Source organism: Prosopis cineraria, unplaced genomic scaffold (assembly GCF_029017545.1).
Source record: "Prosopis cineraria cultivar Desert tree isolate PC_DT_omini unplaced genomic scaffold, ASM2901754v1 PC2, whole genome shotgun sequence".
Classification (NCBI taxonomy): Eukaryota; Viridiplantae; Streptophyta; class Magnoliopsida; order Fabales; family Fabaceae; genus Prosopis; species Prosopis cineraria.
In genome coordinates this window covers 12,829,399-12,853,475 of record NW_026555333.1, presented here as the reverse complement: position 1 = coordinate 12,853,475, position 24,077 = coordinate 12,829,399, and the positions used below count along the sequence as shown (strand labels likewise).

At 33.8% G+C, this 24,077-nt stretch overlaps 2 protein-coding genes across 3 annotated transcripts; one reads left to right on the top strand and one right to left on the bottom strand.

Moving 5' to 3' along the window:
* The first annotated feature begins 6,604 nt into the window (after positions 1-6,604).
* On the top strand, positions 6,605-8,842 carry LOC129300235 (adenine/guanine permease AZG1). The gene has a single exon (XM_054938784.1). It carries the CDS (start codon positions 6,839-6,841, stop codon positions 8,606-8,608), a length of 1,770 nt encoding a protein of 589 aa, XP_054794759.1. The 5' UTR covers positions 6,605-6,838; the 3' UTR covers positions 8,609-8,842.
* Positions 8,843-17,540: 8,698 nt separating this feature from the next.
* Positions 17,541-24,004, bottom strand: LOC129303021 (uncharacterized). Of its 2 annotated transcripts, XM_054942012.1 has the most exons (14): positions 23,780-23,975; positions 23,514-23,678; positions 21,839-21,937; positions 21,602-21,733; positions 21,412-21,480; positions 21,247-21,343; positions 21,057-21,159; positions 20,409-20,616; positions 20,124-20,237; positions 19,831-19,962; positions 19,555-19,635; positions 19,187-19,303; positions 18,206-18,302; positions 17,541-18,055 (listed from the first exon to the last, which is right to left on the bottom strand). In XM_054942012.1, the coding sequence occupies exons 1-13, from the start codon at positions 23,876-23,878 to the stop codon at positions 18,216-18,218; spliced, it is 1,503 nt and encodes a 500-aa protein (XP_054797987.1). In that variant the 5' UTR covers positions 23,879-23,975; the 3' UTR covers positions 17,541-18,055; positions 18,206-18,215. The 2 variants fall into 2 exon arrangements, 1 of the variants encoding a protein (XP_054797987.1); XR_008591385.1 differs by lacking the exons at positions 17,541-18,055; positions 18,206-18,302 and having other exon boundaries at positions 19,245-19,303; positions 19,831-19,967; positions 20,119-20,237; positions 23,780-24,004.
* Between the last annotated feature and the right edge of the window lie 73 nt (positions 24,005-24,077).

The window sequence follows — 24,077 nt, the reverse complement described above, 5'->3', positions numbered from 1 at the left end:
GTTAATGCGCATCCATTTCAATAGTGCAAGATATAGCAAGCTCCCAAACCAAAATCGTCACCCAAGAAAATACAATGAAGACATTCCATGAATATAAATATAATCAACCATTAGGCGTTAGTCTTAGTAAAAAAAAATGTCTAATTTAACTATAGGGTATCAAGTTTGTGTGAATACAAAAAACATCTTCAAAAAATATTGCGGGAGATTAGAAGAAATTATTTGAATCAAAATAATCTCCAGTGCATTGCACAGAGAATATTTAAATCATTTTAAGAATAATAAACAAATAATCTTTTAATCGTGTGATACATTGACATGATATTCTATTAATGAACATGAATTGAAAGGTAAGGGAGCAGTACTTAGCCATTATGCTGATAAAATAAAATAAAGTGATAATGTTTAAGAAAACAGAGGAAGTAATGATGAGCCCACATGTCCTAAAAATGATGAGAAATACCTGGAGAATAATAAATAAATAAATGAATAAAGAAAATGTTCTCTTGTATATGCCCCCATTGAAAGAAAAATTAGAGGCAGAGAAGGAGAGATGTGATCCTTAATGGTATGATTGTATGCCACTAACCCCAGAAGCATCATGAACCGTTGGATCCATCCTCACTTGCTGAGGCTTTGAAATGACAAAGACATATCCCTTCTTCCTCCTTTTGATTTTCCAACTTGTCCCCTTTTTCCTTGGTGCTCCTTCTGTTTCCACATATATAAATGTACACTTCAACCAATAAAACCACACGTCTAAAGCAGCAAATCCATTAGTCTTGTCTTTCCCACTTGTCAATCGCCTGACTTAGACTCTGCTTTTAGTGGGAGCCGGTTTTATCGTCTCCCATTTTTTATTAATAATTAATTGACCATTTTTGCTCAAAAAAAAAATTAATTGATCATTTAAACAGATTTTTCTTGTCATGTTTTTATTATAAACATTTAAATTGAAAGGATTTTTGTCAATATAACTCATGTTATAAAATTAAATTAAATAAATAATTTAATATTTATTATATTTTATATTGTGATTAGTTTACTAGATTACTTGTGAATAATATATAATTATATATCAATGATAAAATTTTTATAAATTTTTAACGATAAACTCTTTATTTATTAATATAAATCAATTAAGCTCCCGAATTTTTTTGATATTTTTTGCATACAAGATTTTTTTTAGGCTTATAGGCCAATTTATCTTAAATTAAACCATCCTCTCAAATAAACTGCACTATTTTCATTTCAAGTATTAACATTAATTTGTGTAAATACAAAAGATATTTTTTAAAAGAGTTATCCACATTCCGGCTAAAGAATGTTAAATATGATCATAATATGATATTAATATACATTGCACTTATCTCCCCTCTAATAAAAACTTACTTAAATTAGAAATAAAATAAAGATTAAATATCCCTTGACATGAATGTGGGTTAACTGGCAAAAGATCTAAAAGTTCAAACTCGATGGGTCAAAAGGGAAGTTTTTCTATTATATTATAATCAATATATCATGCAAAATAGTTGAAGGGAAATTAAAGAAGTGAACTTTATGAAGCTTGTGTGTGATCCCTTGCCGTATTCCCTTATTGTAGGAAACAGCTCTCATTATCTTGACATTTGATAGTAACTAACTGAGTGGGGAAGAAGACAAATCAAGATGAAGAACACTACTGGCACAGCTTCATCACTGTGATAAAATCTGGGATTTTGTTTTCACACAATTGGCTACTAGCAGCCATCCATGGAATTCTAGGTGTGATATAAAGCACTCACAGGTACAAATCTAACCACTCCAAGGACAATGACCCTAAAGTCATCTCCAACTTCACATGATACACCAATTCATGTTACGTCCTGAAAGAAAGTAAGTTTGGATTTTTCAGATGGACACACACGCACACAATAGATGGATTTATAGGAGTTCAAGCCAACCTGTACTTTCAGGCCACCATCACCTTTCGCAAAGTAAAGCCAGAAATATTAGTGCCACCCAAGGCTGCTATAAAGCTTCCGTCTGATGCATGCTTTCTAAAGACGCGTGTTTGGATTTCGTTGATAAATAATTTATAAATCAGTGTCTTTATAAATATCTTCTTTGATTTGTGAAATTTGATTTTGCATGTCGTGAATTTTCTGCAACTCAATTTTTCTGAACTTTTACTTTAAAAAGTGAAGGCCAGAAAAAAAATAATTCCTTACACACTCGTTGGAAGTTTAAAATGGGATTTATTCTACCTATATTGTAACGAGTATTCTGGCCCATATTGCAAGGGTAGGAATATAACATGTGGTTTTTTTGAAATGGAAAGCTTGCGGACTCACACTTAAAAATCTAGGAAATTGATAAGTTATATAATTAAACTAAAACCTATGTAAAAGTCCCACATATATAATAAAATTGACTTTAATAATTAATATATAATAAAGAAAAGAGACTTGTGAATTTGAGTATTGGAGTTTTGGGTTAAAATATATCATTCTTCCACTGTTCTCATCCATTTGTTCTTTTTCCCCTTTCCAAGTGATGGCTCCCCACTCTTAATAGGTAGGAAACAAGACAGGAGGGAATTAAATTAGCCTCTTTTTTTTCTTGCTTCTAATCCCTTGTGGTGCTTGGATCTGCTTGAGGACCATTCAAACACGCACAACAGAAAGAAAGTGGGACACACTCATCAGAATAAACTATCATTTTTCTTGCATATTGGATTTTGATTTGAAGTGCGATCTTTTTGCTTTGTCTAAAGTTGTTGGTAGGATTCAGTGAAACTCCTCATGATTTTAGGAATAAGAAGTGTCTCGAGAAATTAAAGATCCCACTTAATCATGCTCGAATCTTTGTTTACTAATAACTATTCTTCAACAAATCTCATGGTGAATTTTCTAGGGTTATAAAATAAACGAATTATTAAAAGAGAGATGGGAAAAGAGAAAAGAAAGAAAGAAGAGATCCCACTTGATCATGCATTAAAAGCAGTCAAGTAAAGAGGGAGAAATGAATGATTAAGTTCTTAGAAAACATATGAGAAGCATGTTTACGTCCTTAAAGACATGATTATGAACTAGTATTGGCAAGAGCTAATCATTTCTCCAATTCCTGATTTTTTGTTTAATTTCCTAAAACCTTCCTTGATTCCAATACCGTTGCTTTCCAGAGATATTCAAATTCAAGTCCCAATTGTAGGTTACCGTCTTTCATATTATATTATATATATAGTCTCTAATATTTTTCAAGCGCAGGCAAATTAATGAAACCTACCATTGGAGATTATATAGCTATATAAATCATAATATGAACTCCTCATTCTAATTACAAAGAGCTTAAACTAAATGACAATTGATGATTAATTCACTTGATCCATCTTCTTAAATAAAAGTTCGGATTAGCATCAATATCTTTACATCAATTTTTTGCAGGATTGACTGATTGAAGTATAATAAATCTAATGACAATAATATTATAAATAAGTTAAATAATATATGTTTCCGCGTCTTGTTCATAAGGAACTGAAGTTATAGTCAAGCCAGAATTATATCTATATATATAGCGTTAATTAGTTGCCTAAAATAACTTATTTCTACTTTATCCCATTCAGTGACCCAAGAATGCAATTCAACAAACGTGAAAAGAAAATATAGTATCGTGCACTAGCGTATTTGAAAAACTGTGAGATTAGTTAAAAATAAATGATTTTACTTTTTGGTGAATCCCTCTATATACTGTGCCTTGTGGGTGTCATCATGATGACGGGAAGGAAAGATTTGGAGTGTTAGGGAGCTATTCATTAGGATTTGAACCATAATTAATTGGTATGATTATACGTAATATTTTGCCATAATTTGTACCCATATTGATATAATATCTGCTGCTATCAGTAAGTAATGATAGGGAAGCCAACAAACTGCCTGTGGACGACAGAAATATAATTGGATGGCTGCAACTTGAAAGTTCCAAACAAACATAAACAAACCGAGTGAGTTTTACTTTAACAACAACAACAACAATAATATATACCATTGCCTCTGCCCCAAAAAATGTTATCTACTCGTGTCCATGCGACACTTGTGATTGGCATACATCTCTTTTTCTTCCTATTGTCCAAATTAACCTTATGATGATGACTCAACTATTTTAATTTCATGACTTCTTATTATTGGAAAGAATAAGATGCATGGGCGGCAATTGTCAAAAGTAAAATTTCACTTTCTCTTTATTATTTTCTTTCACCCTTCTTTATCCAAAAGTGAAGAATGAAATTAATCATGTAATATAATTATCCAATATCCAACACTATTAAACTAGACACAGACATTATTAGACCCAATTAATAGTAAGTTTTTTTAAAATATTTAAGGTTCAAATCCTTGGCTTTATCGATCTAAAGGAAATCAAGTTCCTTGCCGTCAGTCCAACCACCGTGAATAAACCTTATATTAGATAAAAAGAAATCGTTAGACACAAAACTACGCATAGGCTTTTTCAAGTGTCTTCCTTTTCCGTGAATTAATTTTTATCAAGTCATTTTACAATAAGTTGGTACAAAAAGTTGATATAAAAATTCCTCAACCTAGGGGTAAAAAGCCTCATGGATCTAGCAGCTCAACAGCATTGTACATGGCCTGCACTACTAGGTTTTGCTCATTTATTAGGGTTGGGATCCAATGCTTCTCAGCATTTATTATGTTGGCATTCTTCTTGCTGCCGCTGCTAAGTTGATAATCTTACTTGTGCCAAATAATGATCTTAATTAGATTGATTAAACTTGATCTCCACAATTCAAGATTTATTTTAATTTGAATATAATCACTTTAATTTTTTTTTCATACGTCACTTCTAACATATTTTATTGTTATTAAAAAAAATTAAAACTCATTAGTCCTCTTTAAAAATTTGACAAATAGTTATATATGTATATATATTAATAATATGCTTTTTTTATTACATACGGGTGTCTTTCTATAGAAATAATTTTATTTTAAAATATAGTTAAGCGTTAAATATAAGCATTTTTTTATAAAATTCAAATATCAATTCATTACATTTTAAGGCACCCATCAATTTCATTAGAACCAATCATCAGTGGTTTGTAATATTTATTGGGGAGTAAAAGAGAAAACTTATCATGTCTCATAAATAGGATAAAAAAATTATTATCTCCTGAATTACAAGCAGTGACAATTGAATAGAAGAGATCAGATAACTGAATGTTGCACACTTGCATGATTTGTCCAATCTTGTTGTGTAGAGATTGTGACACATATTAGGCTAAGCCATCAAAGGAATGGATGTGTGAGGAGCATTACACAAGAAAAGCAAACAAATGGGCAGGCCAATTCTCAGGCAATGTACAAAAGTAGCTGCAGAGATTCAATTCTGAAAACTACAATGCCTGCCTCCATGGGGCACTGGTAGTTCCATCTCAATTATTGTCTCTCTCTTCATCATAAATACCCTCTCCGCCAGATAAGATCACCACCCACGCCACATACCATCTGGATTTTTTTTTTAATTTCTATTTTTCCTAAAAATAAACCAAACAAATATCTCTCCAACCCCATATGCTATGTACGGCTGCTTGCTTTCTCACGCACTATTGCTTCAATTTAAAGTTGTGCATATAGTTCATCACGTCATTCACATATTCCTCATAAACAGATCATGGGACGGTGAGAACACGGTTTCCTTTGGATTAAACAAAACTTTTCAACATGTGCTTCAGGCTTTGACCTGACAGAGGGAAATAAATAATAGTTATCATGTTTGATTAATCACGTAATGACAGAAAAGTGCCTCCTATTTTTTAATAATACCATCATTCATTCCCACCACACTCGAAACAGAAGCAGAAGCAGAAACAGAAACAGGAAGCCCTTTTTCTAGACCTTGAATTTCATGAATCTCGGATCTGTCGTCATACATGGAATACTATGCACATCGCTAGCAGCGAATCAGAACAAAGTTTGTGTGTGCATCAGCCAAAACCCACGACCAACAAATATATGTATTGAAGAAACAAAACAAAGTCAACTCGACACGTTGCTCTGAATTGTCCCCATCCCTCTCTCTCAGAACCCCCTTACAGACATAGCCAATGTGCATGGATTGTCCACGTTTTCGTCCTTTGAAGTTTACACCCGAAACAAAACATTGTATTATTATCGTTCCCATTAATTTTTCTTCACATAGAAAATTAAAATAAAAATATGAATGAATGAATAACACGCGAGAAAAGGAAATTCAAAGTCAAAATGCATGAAACCTAACCCAACCCAACAAGGAAGTAGGAAGCAAGCCACAGCCCGGCTGGTATAAACAGTATCTCCACTGTGGTCCACTCTTGAACCATCGCACTATTCATCCAACGGTTAATAATAGATAATGCAAAAACCAAAACAACGAGGATAAAGAAGAATAAAAAAATCGATACGTCAAATTCAGGAACGTCCATCTCTGTTCACACACGTAGCTGAGTGATGCGTGTGTATATATGTATATCGTTCTAAATTGAAAAAAAAAAAAAACAATCAGATAATTAAGAAACGGAATAAAATAAAAACTATAGGACTCTTTGCTTGAGAAGATACCTCTCCATATTGAAAAAGATCCCCTTGCCCCGGAATCTATCCCCCCTAAAGAAAAATAATTTCACAGTCCAAAACTTGCCATTTCTCTCTGTCTCTGCAAATCCACTCTGTTTCTTAGTTTATAGTAATCCCACTATCCATGATCCAATATAATCACAAACTTTCGTGAAATATATATATATATATATATATAAATACAAAGCCTGGAAAATCAATTCGTGCTCCAGGATTTGGATTTCACAGAGATGGAGGCGTCACCACCACTCCCAGTGGACTCTCGTCCCAAGCCTGTGTCTCGCCTCAACTCTTACGTGGCGAATAGCAGAATAGGCAAACGGTTCAGGCTCTCCGAGCGCAACACCACCTTCACCACTGAGCTGCGGGCCGGCACCGCCACCTTCCTTACCATGGCTTACATCTTAGCCGTCAACGCTTCCATCCTTACCGACTCTGGCGGTACTTGCTCTGTTTCCGATTGCGTCCCTCTCTGTTCGGACCCCACCATCTCTGTTTCGAACTGCACTGGGTCGTCTCTCCGCGTCATTCAGCCTGATAGTTCCTGTAAATTTGACCCGGTGAATCCGGGTTACGCCGCCTGCCTTGAGAAAACTCGCAAAGACTTGATCGTCGCCACCGCCGCTTCCTCCTTCATTGGCTGCATCATAATGGGTGCTTTCGCTAACCTTCCTTTGGGTCTCGCACCAGGTATGGGCACCAACGCTTATTTCGCATATACCGTGGTTGGCTTTCACGGGTCGGGTAATATCTCCTACCAGAGTGCCCTCGCCGCCGTCTTCATCGAAGGCTTGATCTTCTTGCTCATCTCCGCAGTCGGGTTGCGTGCCAGACTCGCTAAACTCGTGCCCAAACCCGTCCGGATCAGCTCCTCCGCCGGAATCGGACTCTTCCTCGCATTCATCGGGTTTCAGAACAATCAAGGAATCGGCTTAATCGGGTACAGCCCGTCTACCCTTCTCACCCTCGGTGGCTGCCCCGATTCCTCCCGGGCTTCCCTCGCACCGGTCATAACCGCCGGTAATGGCACCATTAGCTTGCTCCCGGGTGGGACCGTCTCTGGCGATATCCTATGCCTGCGAGATAGAATGGAAAGCCCGACATTATGGCTCGGTGTGGTGGGCTTCATTATCATCGCTTACTGTCTGGTGAAAAACATCAAGGGCGCAATGATCTACGGCATCTTGTTCGTCACCGCCGTGTCGTGGTTCCGCAACACAAAAGTCACGGCGTTCCCGAACACTGTCTCCGGCAACTCGGCCCACGAGTATTTCAAGAAAGTGGTGGACGTGCACACTATAAAGAGCACAGCCGGTGCGTTGAGCTTCAAGGATATAGGCAAAGGGTATTTCTGGGAAGCTCTAGTGACCTTCCTCTACGTAGATATTCTCGACACGACGGGCACGCTGTATTCCATGGCCCGATTCGCCGGCTTCTCGGACGAGAAAGGGGGCTTCGAGGGTCAGTACTTCGCCTTCATGTCGGACGCCACGTCGATCGTGGTGGGGTCCCTGCTGGGCACGTCACCAGTAACGGCGTTCATAGAGTCGTCAACGGGGATACGCGAAGGAGGCAGGACGGGGATAACAGCCCTGACAGTGGCGGCGTATTTCTTCATGGCCCTGTTCTTCACACCGTTGCTAGCGTCGATACCGGCGTGGGCGGTGGGGCCGCCGCTGATCCTGGTGGGGGTGCTGATGATGAGGTCGGTGGTGGAGATCAAATGGGACGACATGAAGCAGGCGATACCAGCGTTCATGACGTTGATTCTGATGCCGCTGACGTATTCAATAGCCTATGGACTGATCGGAGGGATTGGGACGTTCATGGTGCTGAACCTGTGGGACTGGGGAGAAGAAGTTTTGAGGAAGATGGGCGTCCTGAAAAGTAGGGAAGCCTCCTCTGCTTCTGGGGTCGTAGCCACCAATGGGCTTCATCAACATAGTCATCATCTTCCTCATAATGATGCTGTCCCAAAGGCATTACAGGTACAGGTTTAGGGCAGTGCCCTACGACGACGACGACAACATTGTGTACCTTTTTCTTTCTTTGTTTCTTAAATTGTTGGCTCATGCATAAATTTCACCCACATTTTATTTTGATTTTCTTTTTCTTTTTCTTTTTCTTGCCCCCTTTGGTTAGGAGTGTAAGTAAATATGGATACTTCTTTTTTTGGGCCAAAAACTGTTCATCAAGTTCTAGCTGGCAAAAGATGGGGAAAATTAATATATACATTTCAAACTCTATAGAAGTCAAAATTACGTTGTTTTTTTCATATGATTAGGCCTTGCTGTTTGAATTATCTATTCATAACTACTTACTACACCAACTTTGAATAGAAAATTACCTTAGGAAACTAGGTAGTAGGTAGGGTTTAGGCCAGATTGACATTACTTTTTTTTTAATTTACTTTCCGCTCCCCATTTTAATGATTAGATCATATTTTGAATGGTAAAAATTTAATGTCTTAGAAATTATTATTAAAATATACAATTGTGAAAATAAATAATTTTAAGCTACTAAAACTGGATACGAACAACTCAAAACTAGGGTGGAAAAAGTTTTTAAAAAATTATCATGTAAAAGATTATATTTAGATTATATATTCAAGATTTGTTCTAATGGCTGTAATATATACAATGAAAAGTAAGCGGAGGGATGCCAACACGCACGTAGCTTAACTAGCTAGTAAGGATTTGCATTAGCTTAACCAGTAATTTTAAGTACTAATATGATCCTACTGTCCATAAATAATAAATAATTGTATAAAAAAAATAAGTGGAGGGACTTGTATGGAAAGAACCTGACTTCAATTTTTTTTTTTTTAATAAAAACCTGACTCCAAAATTTTACTTGTGGAAGACCTTCGCAATCTTCCTTCTTACTTTGTAAAGTAGTTGTTTTCTTACTTTCTTCGTTTATTAAAAAAGGATAGAATTCAACAAAATAGCTATGCTATTTCATCCGAGCGGTACGGTTGTCTATAGATTTGATATTTGGTATTGATATGATTCAATCTTTATATTCAATCAGATTTTAAATATATAAATTATACATTTTACGAAGTATATTATTACCATAAAAAATTATATAGCTTTTTCAAAAATCTAAATTAGAAAAGTCGGATGGCTACAAATAAATTTGTGATATCAGTAGTTCAGATCTAGAACATTCAAAATTTTAAAAGTTGTACCTCAAGGCATATATTCTTTCTTAAAATATTTTTTTAAAAAAATTTACATTTTAAGGCTCGTTTATATTTAAATAATTTCAGAAGTAATTTTTTTAATAAAAATTCCCTTGAAATCTATTAATAACTTTAACTCTGAAAATAATTATAAATGTTAATATTTTTTTAATCTAGGTTTTCTAAAATTTTGACATGTTAGATAATTTTATGCTTTGAATTTGCATGGAAGCCTTGCGTCAAGGACTCACCTAAATTACTTCATAAGTATGCTTATATTCAAAGTTGTCGCCATCATCATATTGGCTTAGAAAATGTGCCAACTTGTTCACAAGTTTTGAGCCTCCATCATCGTTTTCCATAAATTACTCAAAACAACTTATTGGGATATTTATTTGGAGTTGGTTTCTTTCCTCTTATTTTATACATTTGATCAACTTCTGCGGCATCATTGCCTCTCAAGATCATAAAATCCGGATTTATAAATTAAATAAAAATTCTAGTGTCCATCGCTTCAGAAGAGAAACACAAGGACCTATAACTTTTAAATGCCTCAGGTCAGGAAAAATATTATTAAATGAAGGGATTAAGGTCATTTTTATCTTTAAATTATACATAAAAGGTCATAAATGCTTACAAATTCAATTGTAAGTCAATTTTATTTCTTAATTTTAAAGCTTTCGTTTTTTATTACCTTGCTATTTTCTCACTGTTAACTAACTATTAGTGAGCTCTACATTATAATTTTTAATATAAAATATTTGAGTTGGGAGGCAACAATAACCATTAACCTAATAAAAAAATATTAAAAAATAGTCTGACTCACTTATGATTAATGAATGTTAAGTGTTTTTAATGTTAGGGTGATGACAAAAAAAATAAAATAAAATTAAGAGACAGAATAGATCCATGATCGAGTTTATGAGCATTTATGATTTTTCATGTGCAGTTAAAAAATAAAAATAACTCTTAACGTAGATGTAATAGTTAATAATTTCTCAACTTCTATCAAAGCCTTGGAATTCTCCGAAGATGACATCAAAGGAAAATGACATTTAGAAGCAATTAATTATTCAAAGCCCTCCATTTTTCTTCAATTATTTTGACGTCGATCGCGACATGCATAGGGATGGTTATGTTAACGCCAAAAAACAAGAAGAAGAAGGAGAATGGTTATATCCCGACGTTATTTGAATCTCGCAACTAATGCAATTTCCAACATGACGTGTGAATCAATCTTAATCACACTAAAACAAACAAACACGCGTGTTGGTGTGTGTCCACATTTTATCATATAGCTAAGCAGATGAGAACATTACTAGGAATTATCGGAATAATTATTATTCATAATAGTCTAATTTGATAGAATTTGTATATTAATATTCTATATTAATTTTTTAAAATTATATATATGGCTGGTATTTATATGATGTATGAATAAATATAGGATAAATGGGCAAATATTTGGCTAGCATATATTTGACAAGGGTCAGATAGTACTGTTTTTAAAAATTAAAAAAATAACTTGTATAATAAATTAGTTTAAAGTTTATAGTGTCACTAAACTTAAAGAAGGTAATTTGCTCATTTACTTATAAATATAAAGACCTTTAAATTTACCAGAATTATAGCCTTCACTTTGACGTAATTTTTAACTTTCGTTGAATATTCTATTAAAGATTTTATAATTTCTTTTATTAATAAAACTTTACATTAAAATAATTTAACATTCCAAAATCCTTAAAAACACATCCTTAACAAGTTTTTTTTTAAACAATGCGAGCAAATAATTTATAGCTAAGAGGCTATACTAGTTTAACTAATAATCTTAGTTTAAAACACTGGCTTCAGTATAATTTTTCGGATATATAATGACTAATAGCTCGCGCATAACAAAAGAAAATTTCAAAAAAGTAAACCTCAACCTTAAGGAGGGATTAATCACAAGTAATAATATTAATTATTCACATGTTAATAAATGTAATATCGATTCACTTTATTTGGCCAAAATAAAAGAAATATACTCCATCCGTTCAAAAATATAAAGCATTATTTGAAGAGTTAGATGTTCAAAAATATAAGGTATTTTTAGTCTTTCAAGGTGTAATCATTCCCTTCTTTTAATAGTGCCTTATTGACAATGACCTTATATTTATTGTAAAGTATTTAATAGAGGTGAATATAAAAAACTAATACTAGTTTGAAAGTAGATAACTACTTTATTAGAGGGTGAGATTCGATTAAAAATGCCTTACATTTTTTAACGGAGGGAATATTATTTTTTCCTCATTTTATTATTTTATATAAAATATAAAATTTTATTTCTTTTATAAAAAAACAAACTTTGCATGAATTTACAGATATCAATTTTAGAGAATTTAAATTCATATTTTTTTATATATGCAAATATTTTTGTGGAGGTGGGAGACTAGATGGAAGGGAAAAAGTTATAGTTCAGTTTATTTTAACCGTGGAGACGATTGGGTAAAAATTAAACGAATAACTCACTCAGACCAAGCTAGTGAGATCAAATGTAATGATAGACTGTTAGATTAAAATTAATGATTTAAATTGAATAATTTTTAAAGATACAGATTAGGTTGCAATGTAAAAACTCTACCCAAACAGTAAATTATTATAGTAAAAGTGATGAAAAGTAACAGAGGGCAAACAAACCGAAGCCCTTCTCTGTCAGTCCACTAAAATTCTGTGTGTCGTCATTCAAGTGAAGCTGCCTGCTGCTTCTTTTCCGGAGGTAAAACCATGACTTCATTTAGAAAGCCTTCAAATTGATTGAAATACTAATCTTATCAAGATTAATTTATATACTGATTTTATGAAAGCTCTCTCTTTTGTTCAACATAACTTTTCCAAAAGCCATCTTCTAATAGCAACTATCAAGAAAATAAGGGAGCTTACTATGAGAAATTAGACGGTTATTTTTTATCATATTTTCAAATAGGCAAACAAATGTGTTGATTTGCTCGCACAAGAAACTTCGCATGATAAATATGATCTTTCTATTTATAACGTTTGCCTATGAGATGTAGGAACATATTGAACTCTGATGTGTCTTGACTTTTGTAACCCTAACACGGTCTTGACCATGTCTTTTCATTCAAAAAAAAAAAACCATGACTTACCGAAAAACTCATTTACAATAAAGTTTATATAAATTTCAAGCTTCTAAACTTAAATGTAGAAAATAGTTAAAGCCCTTGTTTTAATTTGGTCTTACATGTAGGACTTCAGTTTTTCCCATTCTTCCAAATTTATACTCTTTTTGCTGAGTATCATAACTCATAAAACATTTTTTAAAAGTATCATATTCAAAATTTAGGTATTCTAATTATATGTAATTAATAATTTTTTTGCAAAATTACTCATCTAATCTTATTTGTAAGTTACTTTCAACATGTTTCATCAGAAAAAAAATTTAAAACTTAGTAATTTTATCTTAAAATTTAATAAAATCTCATTTTTACTCCTATTAAATATGCATACTTTAACAATAAATTTATTCTCTCCAACATTCAATGGAGAGTAAAAGAGAAAACTTGTGTTGAAAATTTAATAAGGTGCCCTATAAATGGAACTAAAAAATTTTTCTCACTTTATCCTATAAATAGGACTAGAGGGAGTATTCATTAATCAGAGAGCATAATTAATAAGGTTTTTCAATTGACTAATTTTTTGAAAGCATAATTTGATAAGAAAAAATGTCTGATAATATTGAACAGAGTAATTTTTTCTCAATGATTTTTCTTGATTGCACATATTAAAATGAGGATTTCATGAGAGGAGTAGCTTTCAAAGTTAATGATGAACATTTTAGTAAAACTAACGCACTCAACTCAAATCCAATCAAATTAGACTATACTCTTCCTCCTCTCTGTGTGTGTGTGTAAATTTTTAAATGTATATATGGTATATAAGATTCAAGTCAAAATGGGAGAATCACACTTTGGAATATTAAGGATATTAATATGGAAATGGCTGACTTTCATACGGCAAAAACCAAAACTTCAACTAAATTCAATCGAAAACGATGCTTCATTGTAACCAGTCTCCTTGCAAATTTTCTTGTCCAAAAAGAAAAATCCCCTTACAAATTTTCAATTATAATTCTCCCAATCAAAGAAGAAAGGCGTTTTTGCCCCTTCCTAACATCAATATACCACTATTATAAACCATATCTAATTATCTCACTGTAATTAATAAAAGATGATTAAGTCATTAATTTTGTCTGAAAATAAAAAAATATTTCACATGTATTTAAATGAAAATTTTGATATTTACATTCCATTATTTTCCATAGTTAATAACTTTAAATAAAGATAATATTAAAAAATTTAATTAATATCTCATCAAGTAACTTATAAATTATAATAAGGATTATAAAATAGATAAAAAATTATACTTTTCACAAAACATATTGTAATATAATTGCATCAATTATTATTATTTTTTTGTTGAAACGGATCTATTATTACTATCATTTTTATTATATTCTAACCTTGTAAATTGTCGATTCTCAAAGTTTGCTCTTTAGATGACAAATTCTATGTGGTTACTTTATATTGTTCATGTATTCAATAATATATGTTGTTTACATATTTTTCAATTTTTACTATACCAATTTGATATTTGTAAATATCTTGGAAACTAAAAAGTTAAGCATTATTAGATGGTTTTATTTATCTTCTAAATGTTAGAACATATAAATATGAAGTGATATATAAGCTCAACATTCTGCCATATCATTCGAGTATTGCATATTTTTACATGCATGTTTATCATCAGCCCTGAAATCAAAAAATTTATTTTCTATAAGAAGAAATTTAAATTTTAGTAATTATGGGATCTCTGGTTGAATTGGGTAACTAACACCTCAGCTTTAGGTGAACTACGCATATCATGATTAAAACTAATACCAGAAGTCAGAGAGTCCACATGACCACTCTCATCTCATGAAATGAGAATTGACATTTTTGGCATCATAATATCTTCAATTTAAACCACTTAATTATAGCAAATCTGAACTTCATTTCAAAGATGTGACTAGCTAAATTTTAGCTCACTTGATGATTAATTAAGATAATGACGGTGTGAAGGGTAGACTATCATAATCCACGATCGATTAACTTGTGGCCCCTATAAATTAATTCTAGGACAATAATGAAAATTAAAAATATTATGATTATGATTATTATTAATTAATTCATGGAGAATGATATATATATCTTTTCCAATTATGCGGGGGGACCCTGGGAAGTCAGAGCTTGTCAAGTTCCTTCTCTATCAAATGACACTCAGGAGCACCCTTACAAGTGGAAGAAAACGAAAATGTGAACAGAATGTGGAATATATAAAAAAATATCTAGACTTAACTAGAAACCAAAAATGACAACATAAACGAATAAACAATGATGGGATATTTGACTCAATAATAAAAATAAAAACTTGTTAAATTATAACAGAATCATAACAAATATTATTATATAAACTGGATTCATTTATTAGGTTGAACGGAATGAATTTGATTTTCCTACTATATTTTCTTCTTGTTTTTTTAGTCTGAGTGTTTAAACCAATTCTAATAATCTATATTTATTTATTTTAAATTTTAACAAATCAATAACATATTTATAAAGCATTAATATCTAAATCATCACACATATATACACATATGAGTTTGTGAAGACTGAAAGAGGAGAGGAAACCAAAGCACTTGGAGGGAAAATGAAGGCGTGCACTAGAAACTCACAAAATGAAGGCGTGCAGCATGAGAAGCAATTCTTTTGGACCAAATAATTGGGCACTGATATAACGCCGATATCTTTGCCTTCCCCTGAAAACATTCACATGATAACTCTCGTGCAGTGTGACGCCGGTTAAAAAAAAAAAAAAGATGAAAAGACAGACTTTAGTGGGGGCCAATAAATTAATTTAAGCACAAAAAAAAAAAAAAGAGCTAAGCAATAAAGACCATCCATGCAGGTGAGGTGAATGGGATTCTGTGACCAAAGAAAAACACAAAGAGGCTTGACATTAGGCAACACAAATGATAAGAAAGAAAGAAAGAAAGAAAAGGGTGAGAGCATAATTCTCGTTGTCATGAGGCTGATTATTGATGTTTTGGAACTGATTTAGTGTTTTAGGCTCATCAAATTGTCGCTCACTGTCTGTGTGTGACTGACATTAGCAGAGCCTGAACGCAGAAGGAAAGGAAATTAACAATTAAAATCATAAAAAGGGAGGAATTTGGAGGGAACATATTCGACGTTGGTTAGTTGGTGATGTCAAATGCAAATGAGGGATTTGCATGAGGAGTATGTGTGTGCACGCGTCGCTTCCTCATTCAACCACGAAAGCCCCACTTTGTACGCACAGTTGGGTGTTTTAGGGGATGGCTTCTTTGTTGCTTTGAGCGACACCTCCTGCGATTCTTTATCTGAAATGACACCACCACTTCTTACACACGCCATGCTTCTTATTATTTACAACACAACATGTTGGGATCATAAGTAACACGGACTGATTTAGTAAAAGAGATCATTTTCTTACAACATAATGAATCAATGTTTAAATTTCAGTTGGGCCGGCTATATCTCGAATTGAATTATATCCAATAAACTGACACCTGAACAGGATTTTTTTTTTTTAAAAAAAAAACATGCTAGATCATGTCACTTTTTAAATTTGACAATAATCCTTTTTCTTCTCAGCAAGTCTTTCTAGCTTAGGGACAATAACATTATATTAGTAATACATTTCAAATGTTAAACACGACTAGAGTGAAAATAGGAGTTAGAAGCAGCAGAAATGTGGGTTTCTTTTCATATCTTTTGCTACATGAACTTCCATGTCAGTGTTATCTAGTAGGTGATAACGATAAAGAAAGTAGCTTCAGAGTCACTTTAAAATGTGGCAATTCTTTCTGCTGAGTGCTTCGACGTAGACCTTCTTCTTCAAGTGCTATGCATAATTGCTCTTTCCTTTTCTCTTTCCCTCGCCTTTTTTAATGGATAAACTATCATTCGCCCGGTAACAAGTAAGATTGAAAAGGATGTTTAGTAACAAATATGATGACGACCTGAGGAAGAACAGAGGCATTACCGCTGGCACCAAGTAGCCCGCGCCTTTTAGTAGCACAATGGTACAAATTTCAATTCAAGAGTGGGGCAAGGTACAAAGCTTTTCGAGGCTCTTAATGCTTGCTTACCTGTCACTATATCCATGAGAGAGACAGACAGTGGGATTAGGAATCCTATCCCCCTCCATATACATTACACACGTTCATATCATGGATTCCTCTGTTTGCTTTCATTCCTCACAAATATCTTACTCAAACAGTAGGAGATAGTTTATTCATTCAGCTCTTGGGTGCCAACACAAACTAACTACAGATAAAGAAAGAATTGTTGTAATGTAGTCTTGACAGTCCCCAGAAAGAAGGACCTGCTTGACAAAACAAAGTCTACTTGTTCTTGGGGAAAAAATTTATCTTAATAATGTTCCGCTGTAACCTAAACGACATTATAGAGAACACTCTAGCTTAGAATGCTCTCAACTCCCAATTTCTTTTTTTTACCAGAAGGTCTATAGTAAACTAAAGGGACAAAAAGCCATAGCTTGATCTATCAGCACAAATTATATCAGTGTCACTAAAAGTTTTGATAATAATTTGCTTTTTTATGCCAAATCAATAATAACAATGTGATTCAATAATTGCCATGCTGCAATTGTAGGATCTTCGCTAATCATTAATCAGTTAAAATTGTACATGATTGACAAGCTACAGGCTTCTCTATATGTCAAGAGTCAATGACAGAATAGCAGGGAGATTCTTTGATCAAGTTCCGAAGCCAATATCAATTTTTGACGTATGAATAAAAAATCGGAAATATATTAGATTTCTTTTGTCCATTACTCCTCATACTTCTGGACTCCTTCGGATACCAACACCTGGCCTGCAGTGAGATGCCTTGAAGCTGAAGTGCTTTTATTAATTAATAGGACATTCGAAAATATATCCGCCTTGGAAAGGATGTTAAATCAATAATTATATTTACGGTACACTCAATCTAACCCAAAATCTGCCCTGGTTTCCTGGTGGAGATCCTTCTCAATTGAAAAGGCAAAAACTCAAAAGTGCGTACATGAAAAAGCCAATCTTAATCACATGGAGGGCGAGATACTTGCAGGGATACCAAGCACTTCCTTTTGCAGCCATAGTCAACTTTCACATTTTATACATCTGTAACAATCAAGGATCAAAGAGTATGCACAAATTAACTTTGATAGCAAGACTTTTCAACTATCTAAACAATCATCACATGCATCATGATTAAAGTATTGCACATAGAATTCAATGGTTATGAATATAGCAGCAACTGTAGATGTAAACCTCAAGAATTCTATGAAGTGGAGGAAATCTGGGGCTTTGCAAGCTGTTCTTGCCGACGACCCAGATAAAATGCTGTGACTATCCACAATGAACACAACTGGAGACCAAGTGAGGAAAAAGAGAATCAGGAATAAGCTATTGAAAATTAAAAAGTCATGGGTGTTTACAACTTGAGAGCATTCACATAACAAAGAAAGCCAAATCAATCAGGAAACCTGAAAATCAAGTTAATTATCGCTATAAAAAATAATCAAAAAGAAAGGAAGTCTTACGTTGTGTTGATCCACACAATCCCAGGTAAGTAGATCAAGTTAAACAAATGTAAACAAGTTAGAGCAAAGCCAAAATCCGATGTTATCAACCTTGGCTCATTTGACAAACAAGTTGTTTTGAGCTTGGATTGGGAAATTAAACAAGCTAAAAAATGTGATCAAGTTAGGCTAGCTCTGTCAAATGAGAACTCAGACTTGACTCCCATAAGCATGCTTAAAGATTATACATAAATGAACCGTATGAACTTGTACATTTTCATGATACTTTAAAAAAATTTATATTTATGATTTATAAAACATAGAATATTTATGACATATATAAATATATAATATTGGAATTATTATATTATTTTATTTTTAACCAACTATATGTGAAATAAATGATCCATGCATCAAAATTTCAAGCTCAAACTATTTAATTTGACAAGCTTAATATTGTGCTCAATTTCATTCATTTAATAAAAGAACTTCACTGAAACACAATTTTTGTACAAGCCGAGCCTGAACAATTCACGTATAGCTCAATTCATTTTTAGCTCTACGTCAAGCCTAGATGTAAACATGTCAAGAACGAGTTTCAGCGGCATATTTAAATGTCTCTCCATTGACGTGATCTATTTTTTTCCCACTTTTTTTGGCAGACCAATTCTATCTATAATCATGTCAAGTATTAGAGAGAAGGCATACAGAAGGATAAGATTACACATACAGGCAGGGCATAAAGGGAAATGGCCGATGTTTTCCCTTCAACAGTTCCAAGAATCAGCTTGTATATTCCAGCTGCTGCAGCATCTCCAAGTCTTTGAACAACCACATCTATGCATACCTGCACCAGCGTGTACTCATTGAAGTGCTTCCTTGACAAACTTGGCCATTGAATTCTTCATTCATGCCACATAAATTTAAGCATGCAATGGAAAAAAAAATTGTCCCAGCAATAGCCATTTTTTGGCTTTTAAAAGAATTAAAATATAATAAATAACAGGTCCTACAAGCTGAGAACATGTCCACCCAAGATACCCACTTTATACTGCTGTGGGAGGGAAAACAAGATGGAAAGAGAAGAGAAAGTTATACTTTTGCTTTGTATTTCTCATCCTGTGAAACTACAGTAAATAGAAGTTCTCTAGCAGGCCTCGTCACAACATATGAAACAACCTGCAAAATTATAGATACATGAATATTTAACCAGATAAACACAAGTTGGACAGATGATCAGTTTATCTAACGAATGGCCAGTTTCCAACACGTAATATTAGTCACTAAATATCCTGAAGATGAATGAAATGTGTAACACATCACAATATCATCAACAAACATAAAAAAATGGAAAGAAGAAATGTCCGGCAGTACCTTTCTAAGTGTCTCACAAATAGCAACAATTACCCAAGTTGGCCAGACAACTAGAGCAACCAGGTTTAAAAAACCGACAGAAGGAGCAGAACAAATAGCTATAGTCACCCCAGCAACAGTTAGAATGCGTCCCTGTACTAGATAAAGGGAAACATACATAGAGTCAAGTAAGAAATGATTAATGAAGCAAATAAAAATGCAACAATTCTTTCTGTTTGAAAAATGGTAAGATCTGAACTCCACTCTAAAAGGATATTTGACGCCAAGCAAAAGTCATTTTCAGAATACCTTACCGTTAATGTTAATTGTCCAACAAGGATAAAAACAGCAATAAAGCTATTTATTTGGGCAAACAATCTTCTTCTCCCAATAGAGGTGGTAACTGTTGCAGCAATCACTGTCACTTTCTGTAATTGCAGAGAAGGGAAAAGTTCAGCAGAGACGTGATATGAAGCGTGTGTGGCCTAATAAAAAACTCAATGGCAGTCCACAAAATACATTTGCTCTTCTATCATACAGCTTAACCCAAATGAGGATCATGAAAACCAAAGCTGAGATAACATGGCAGACTATCTTACCTGAAAATAGAAAAATGAAGAGATAACTGCACTCAGCCAGAGGAATAAAGACACATGCAACAGATAAGTTGATGACAGTATAAGCCAGAGGCCATCCAAGAGGGCCCAAATTTGTAGCTTCACTACAGAAGTAGATGACTTAGGGGAACTTCTGGTTGCATGTTCACTCTTCTCATGAGCCTCATTTTTCTGGTCAGGATCAGCTTCTCTAAATCAAAATAATTATTAAATTACAATCACAATCCTATAGTTTTGATACATTATATTTGTGATAAAATGACATTATGCCTTAGAATTAAATCTAAATATGTTAAGTGGCATAAACAATCAATTACATTTGGAAATAGAATTCTCTTGGAAGAACATAAAAAAATATTAGCAGCCAAATAATATGTAACAAAAGCTTACAATTTGATAGGTTTACAATTGACCAAGACACTGCATAGTTCCAGTAAAAGTAATTTCCAAACTTCACTCCATTTTGATTGTTAGAAACCCAGAGAAATTATTATACAGGAAAACTTCTCATTCAGATTCAGATAGTAACCAGCTCAGGATATAGTTATATAATATACCAGAGGAACCCCAAAACTTGAATATTATGTCCGGTATTCAATAGAGCAGAACATAAAAAGATTTTATAATGACCTGATGGGAGTTACTTCTTCCTGGAGATGGAACATGTGCAGATTTATCCCTTTCGATGACTGTGCCGCAAATTCCATTAACAAAGCAGCAAACAAAAGCAGAACTGCAGTAGACAAATTCTTAATTTAAAGCCTACAAGGGGCACTGGATAAAAGCAGAAGACAGTCCATATAGGGAAATGCAAACCTACATGGGCCCAACCAAGCCATTCCTGTAGCAAACAATGACCCAAAAAGTTGGCCAAGTGTGGCACCAGCACCAATAAACCCAAATAATCTTGAACCTGACTGAACACAAAACAAGGTAAAATGGGAACCTAAAAACCGCATACAATATCAAATGGTGTTGTACAAACCTCACTGTCCATCACATCAATTACCCTAGCCCATGTTGAAGAAATTGTAATTAGATTAAGCAATGCAACCTTCATAAAAGCAGAAAACTGCATCAACGAAATGTCTTTACAAGTATTTAGCAACAGGGTGTAGGAAAACTATAAGTTAAAACTAAAAACTCGAAAATAATAAAATATTACACATCATTACCCAAAGGAACAATCCTATTCGAACAGTAATATAGAACCATCCATGGTTTCCCCAGCCTATTGAAGATGAAAGGGTGCCTTGGTCATCAACCTTCTCTTCAGGCTTTGAGGATGAAGTCAAAGTTGTGGACTCCTGGTGACAGAAAGAGAAACTTAACAACGGACCAAACGGTCAATCAATCTTGCATGAGCAATAAAAAATATAATAAATTATCTTTCAGAGAGATTCTTGACCTACCATCAATTTGGATGCTGAAGATCCAGCTGATGAGGATCGCCATAGGAAAAAAAACAGTACAAGTGATACACCAAAAAACCTGTGTATCATAACCAAAGCCTGGAATTTCGACAAGCACGGCTTCTTAGAACATGGCATGTGAATGACAGAAACTAAAAGACCTATATATTTCTATTCTTTTTCAGAAAATGCTTCTTCATTGACAAACTGCTACAGAAACAACTTAATATGAAATGCATGCTACAAAATGTCAATAATTTTCCATTATATTATGGGCCCTTTTGTTTTAGCTTATTTCATGAAAAAATCACTTATCCTTTGAAAAAAAAAATATTTTTTGAGTTTTTATGATATCTGTTTAAATATTTGAAAATAATCAGAATCCAAAAAAAAGTAAATTTCTGATTATTTTAAGAAATTACTTTGAGTAGCTTTTGAAAATAATTTAATGCAATGGATGAGAGATTGTGTTTTAAAGAGGCAAGATACGTAAAGATATCATAAAATTTAAAAATAATATAATAATAAATCATTTTAATAAAACAAAAATCAATGAAGATATCATAAAATTTAAAAATAACTAACTAATAATCACTTTTTTATTATTATAACAAAACATAAAATAATGTCTGCTTTTTATAAAATCTCTATAAAATAAATCACTTTATAAAATCTTCAAACTACATAAAAATCACTTATTTTTTAATCTTACACAAACGGGCCCTATATTTTGTTACTTTCTGTTGCACTTTTCCAGTAGACATTTCTTGAGTTGACAACTTGTAGTGATGCTCTTCAAGTCTTCATTTTCCAGAGGCAAACGAGTTATGACATAACAATCACTAGCTTAGCCTATCAAACATAGCTTATGAAGTGACTCATCTTCATTGACCTTTCGTCCTGATACAAATTTATAATTTTCCCCCCACTCAATCACAAACTCCTTCATGATAGCACTTAGCATACCGTGTTAACTTATTTGATTAAGTTTTTACCACTTTAATGACTCATTATTCATACCATAACATAAATGATGCTATATTTTTCTTCACCAGTCTACAGCTAGTTTCAAATAATTGGTCTCGTTTATTCTGATCTTCCTCAGGACACACAGCCAATTTATCCTGACGTTTCAGGAGTTTCCACTCCAAGATTAGTCTCTCAAGTGCTTTTGTCTGCTCATTGGCCTCTGGCCCCTTTCACTAACCCAAAAAAAAAAAAAAAAGAAAGAAAGAATGGCGTACAAACACCTCTAAATAAGACTCACTATCCGTTTACTACAAATATGTCCTCTACTGTGTTTCTTAGGCAGTGATTTTTGTTTCTTCCTATTGTATGCCTCTGTGTGTGTGTGTGCGTAACTCCGTGGCATTTGGTAGCAGCAAGACTATAACACTATTAAGCATTTATAAAGGGTCCCGAATAGATAACAAGAAGCCCTCCATCATCGTTTTTAATAAAGGGTCCCTACACAATTTGTTTCAATTTAAATCGACAGCCAGCCTATGATAAACTTGCTCTCCACATAATGTAACACCGTTTCTCCTCTATTTAGTTTCTGTTTCAGTCATCACTGTAAGAAAAATGCTTTGAATTGCTCAAAAAAATAAGCGGAGATAAGTTCACTTCAATCTATATAAGCGGCAACGAGGAATCATCTTAAGTATGTTCATACCTTGTTTCTGGAAAGATTGGGTAGGGAAAATATGAGGGTTGAAACAGGTGCCGCTGTCAGAGTGAGCAGTAAAGACCCCACAAATAGACCAGGCAAATTCGATAGCCCCAGAGAGATGGCCCCCTCATCCCGCAACGGAAGAACTACAAAATAGGCGCTCAAAATCTGCAGTTAAAATCAACAATTGTGAAACAATGAGAAAAATACAAATACAGATTAAGAACGAGAAAAATTCTCATTGAAAAAGAAACCGAGGCAAGGCTCACAAAGAAGAAGCAGAAGAAGGAGTGAAGCAGAGCCGACGTCTCGTGCGGGTGCACCGTAACGAACACGGTGATGAGCGCATCTAATCGAGATCGTCCCATTTTCGTTACCCTGAAAGAGGATTATTGGAAGGGAAGGTCTCAGTTCTTACTACCGTAGTCGGAACTGCGAAGAGGAATTTGTGGTCAAAGTCTTCACTCCACGTGGCATTATATTAGTGGATAACATTTGTCACAACCAAATGTCCCCGCATGGTATCTCCCCAACTCTTCAACGAAATCAACAAATCGCATCTCTCCA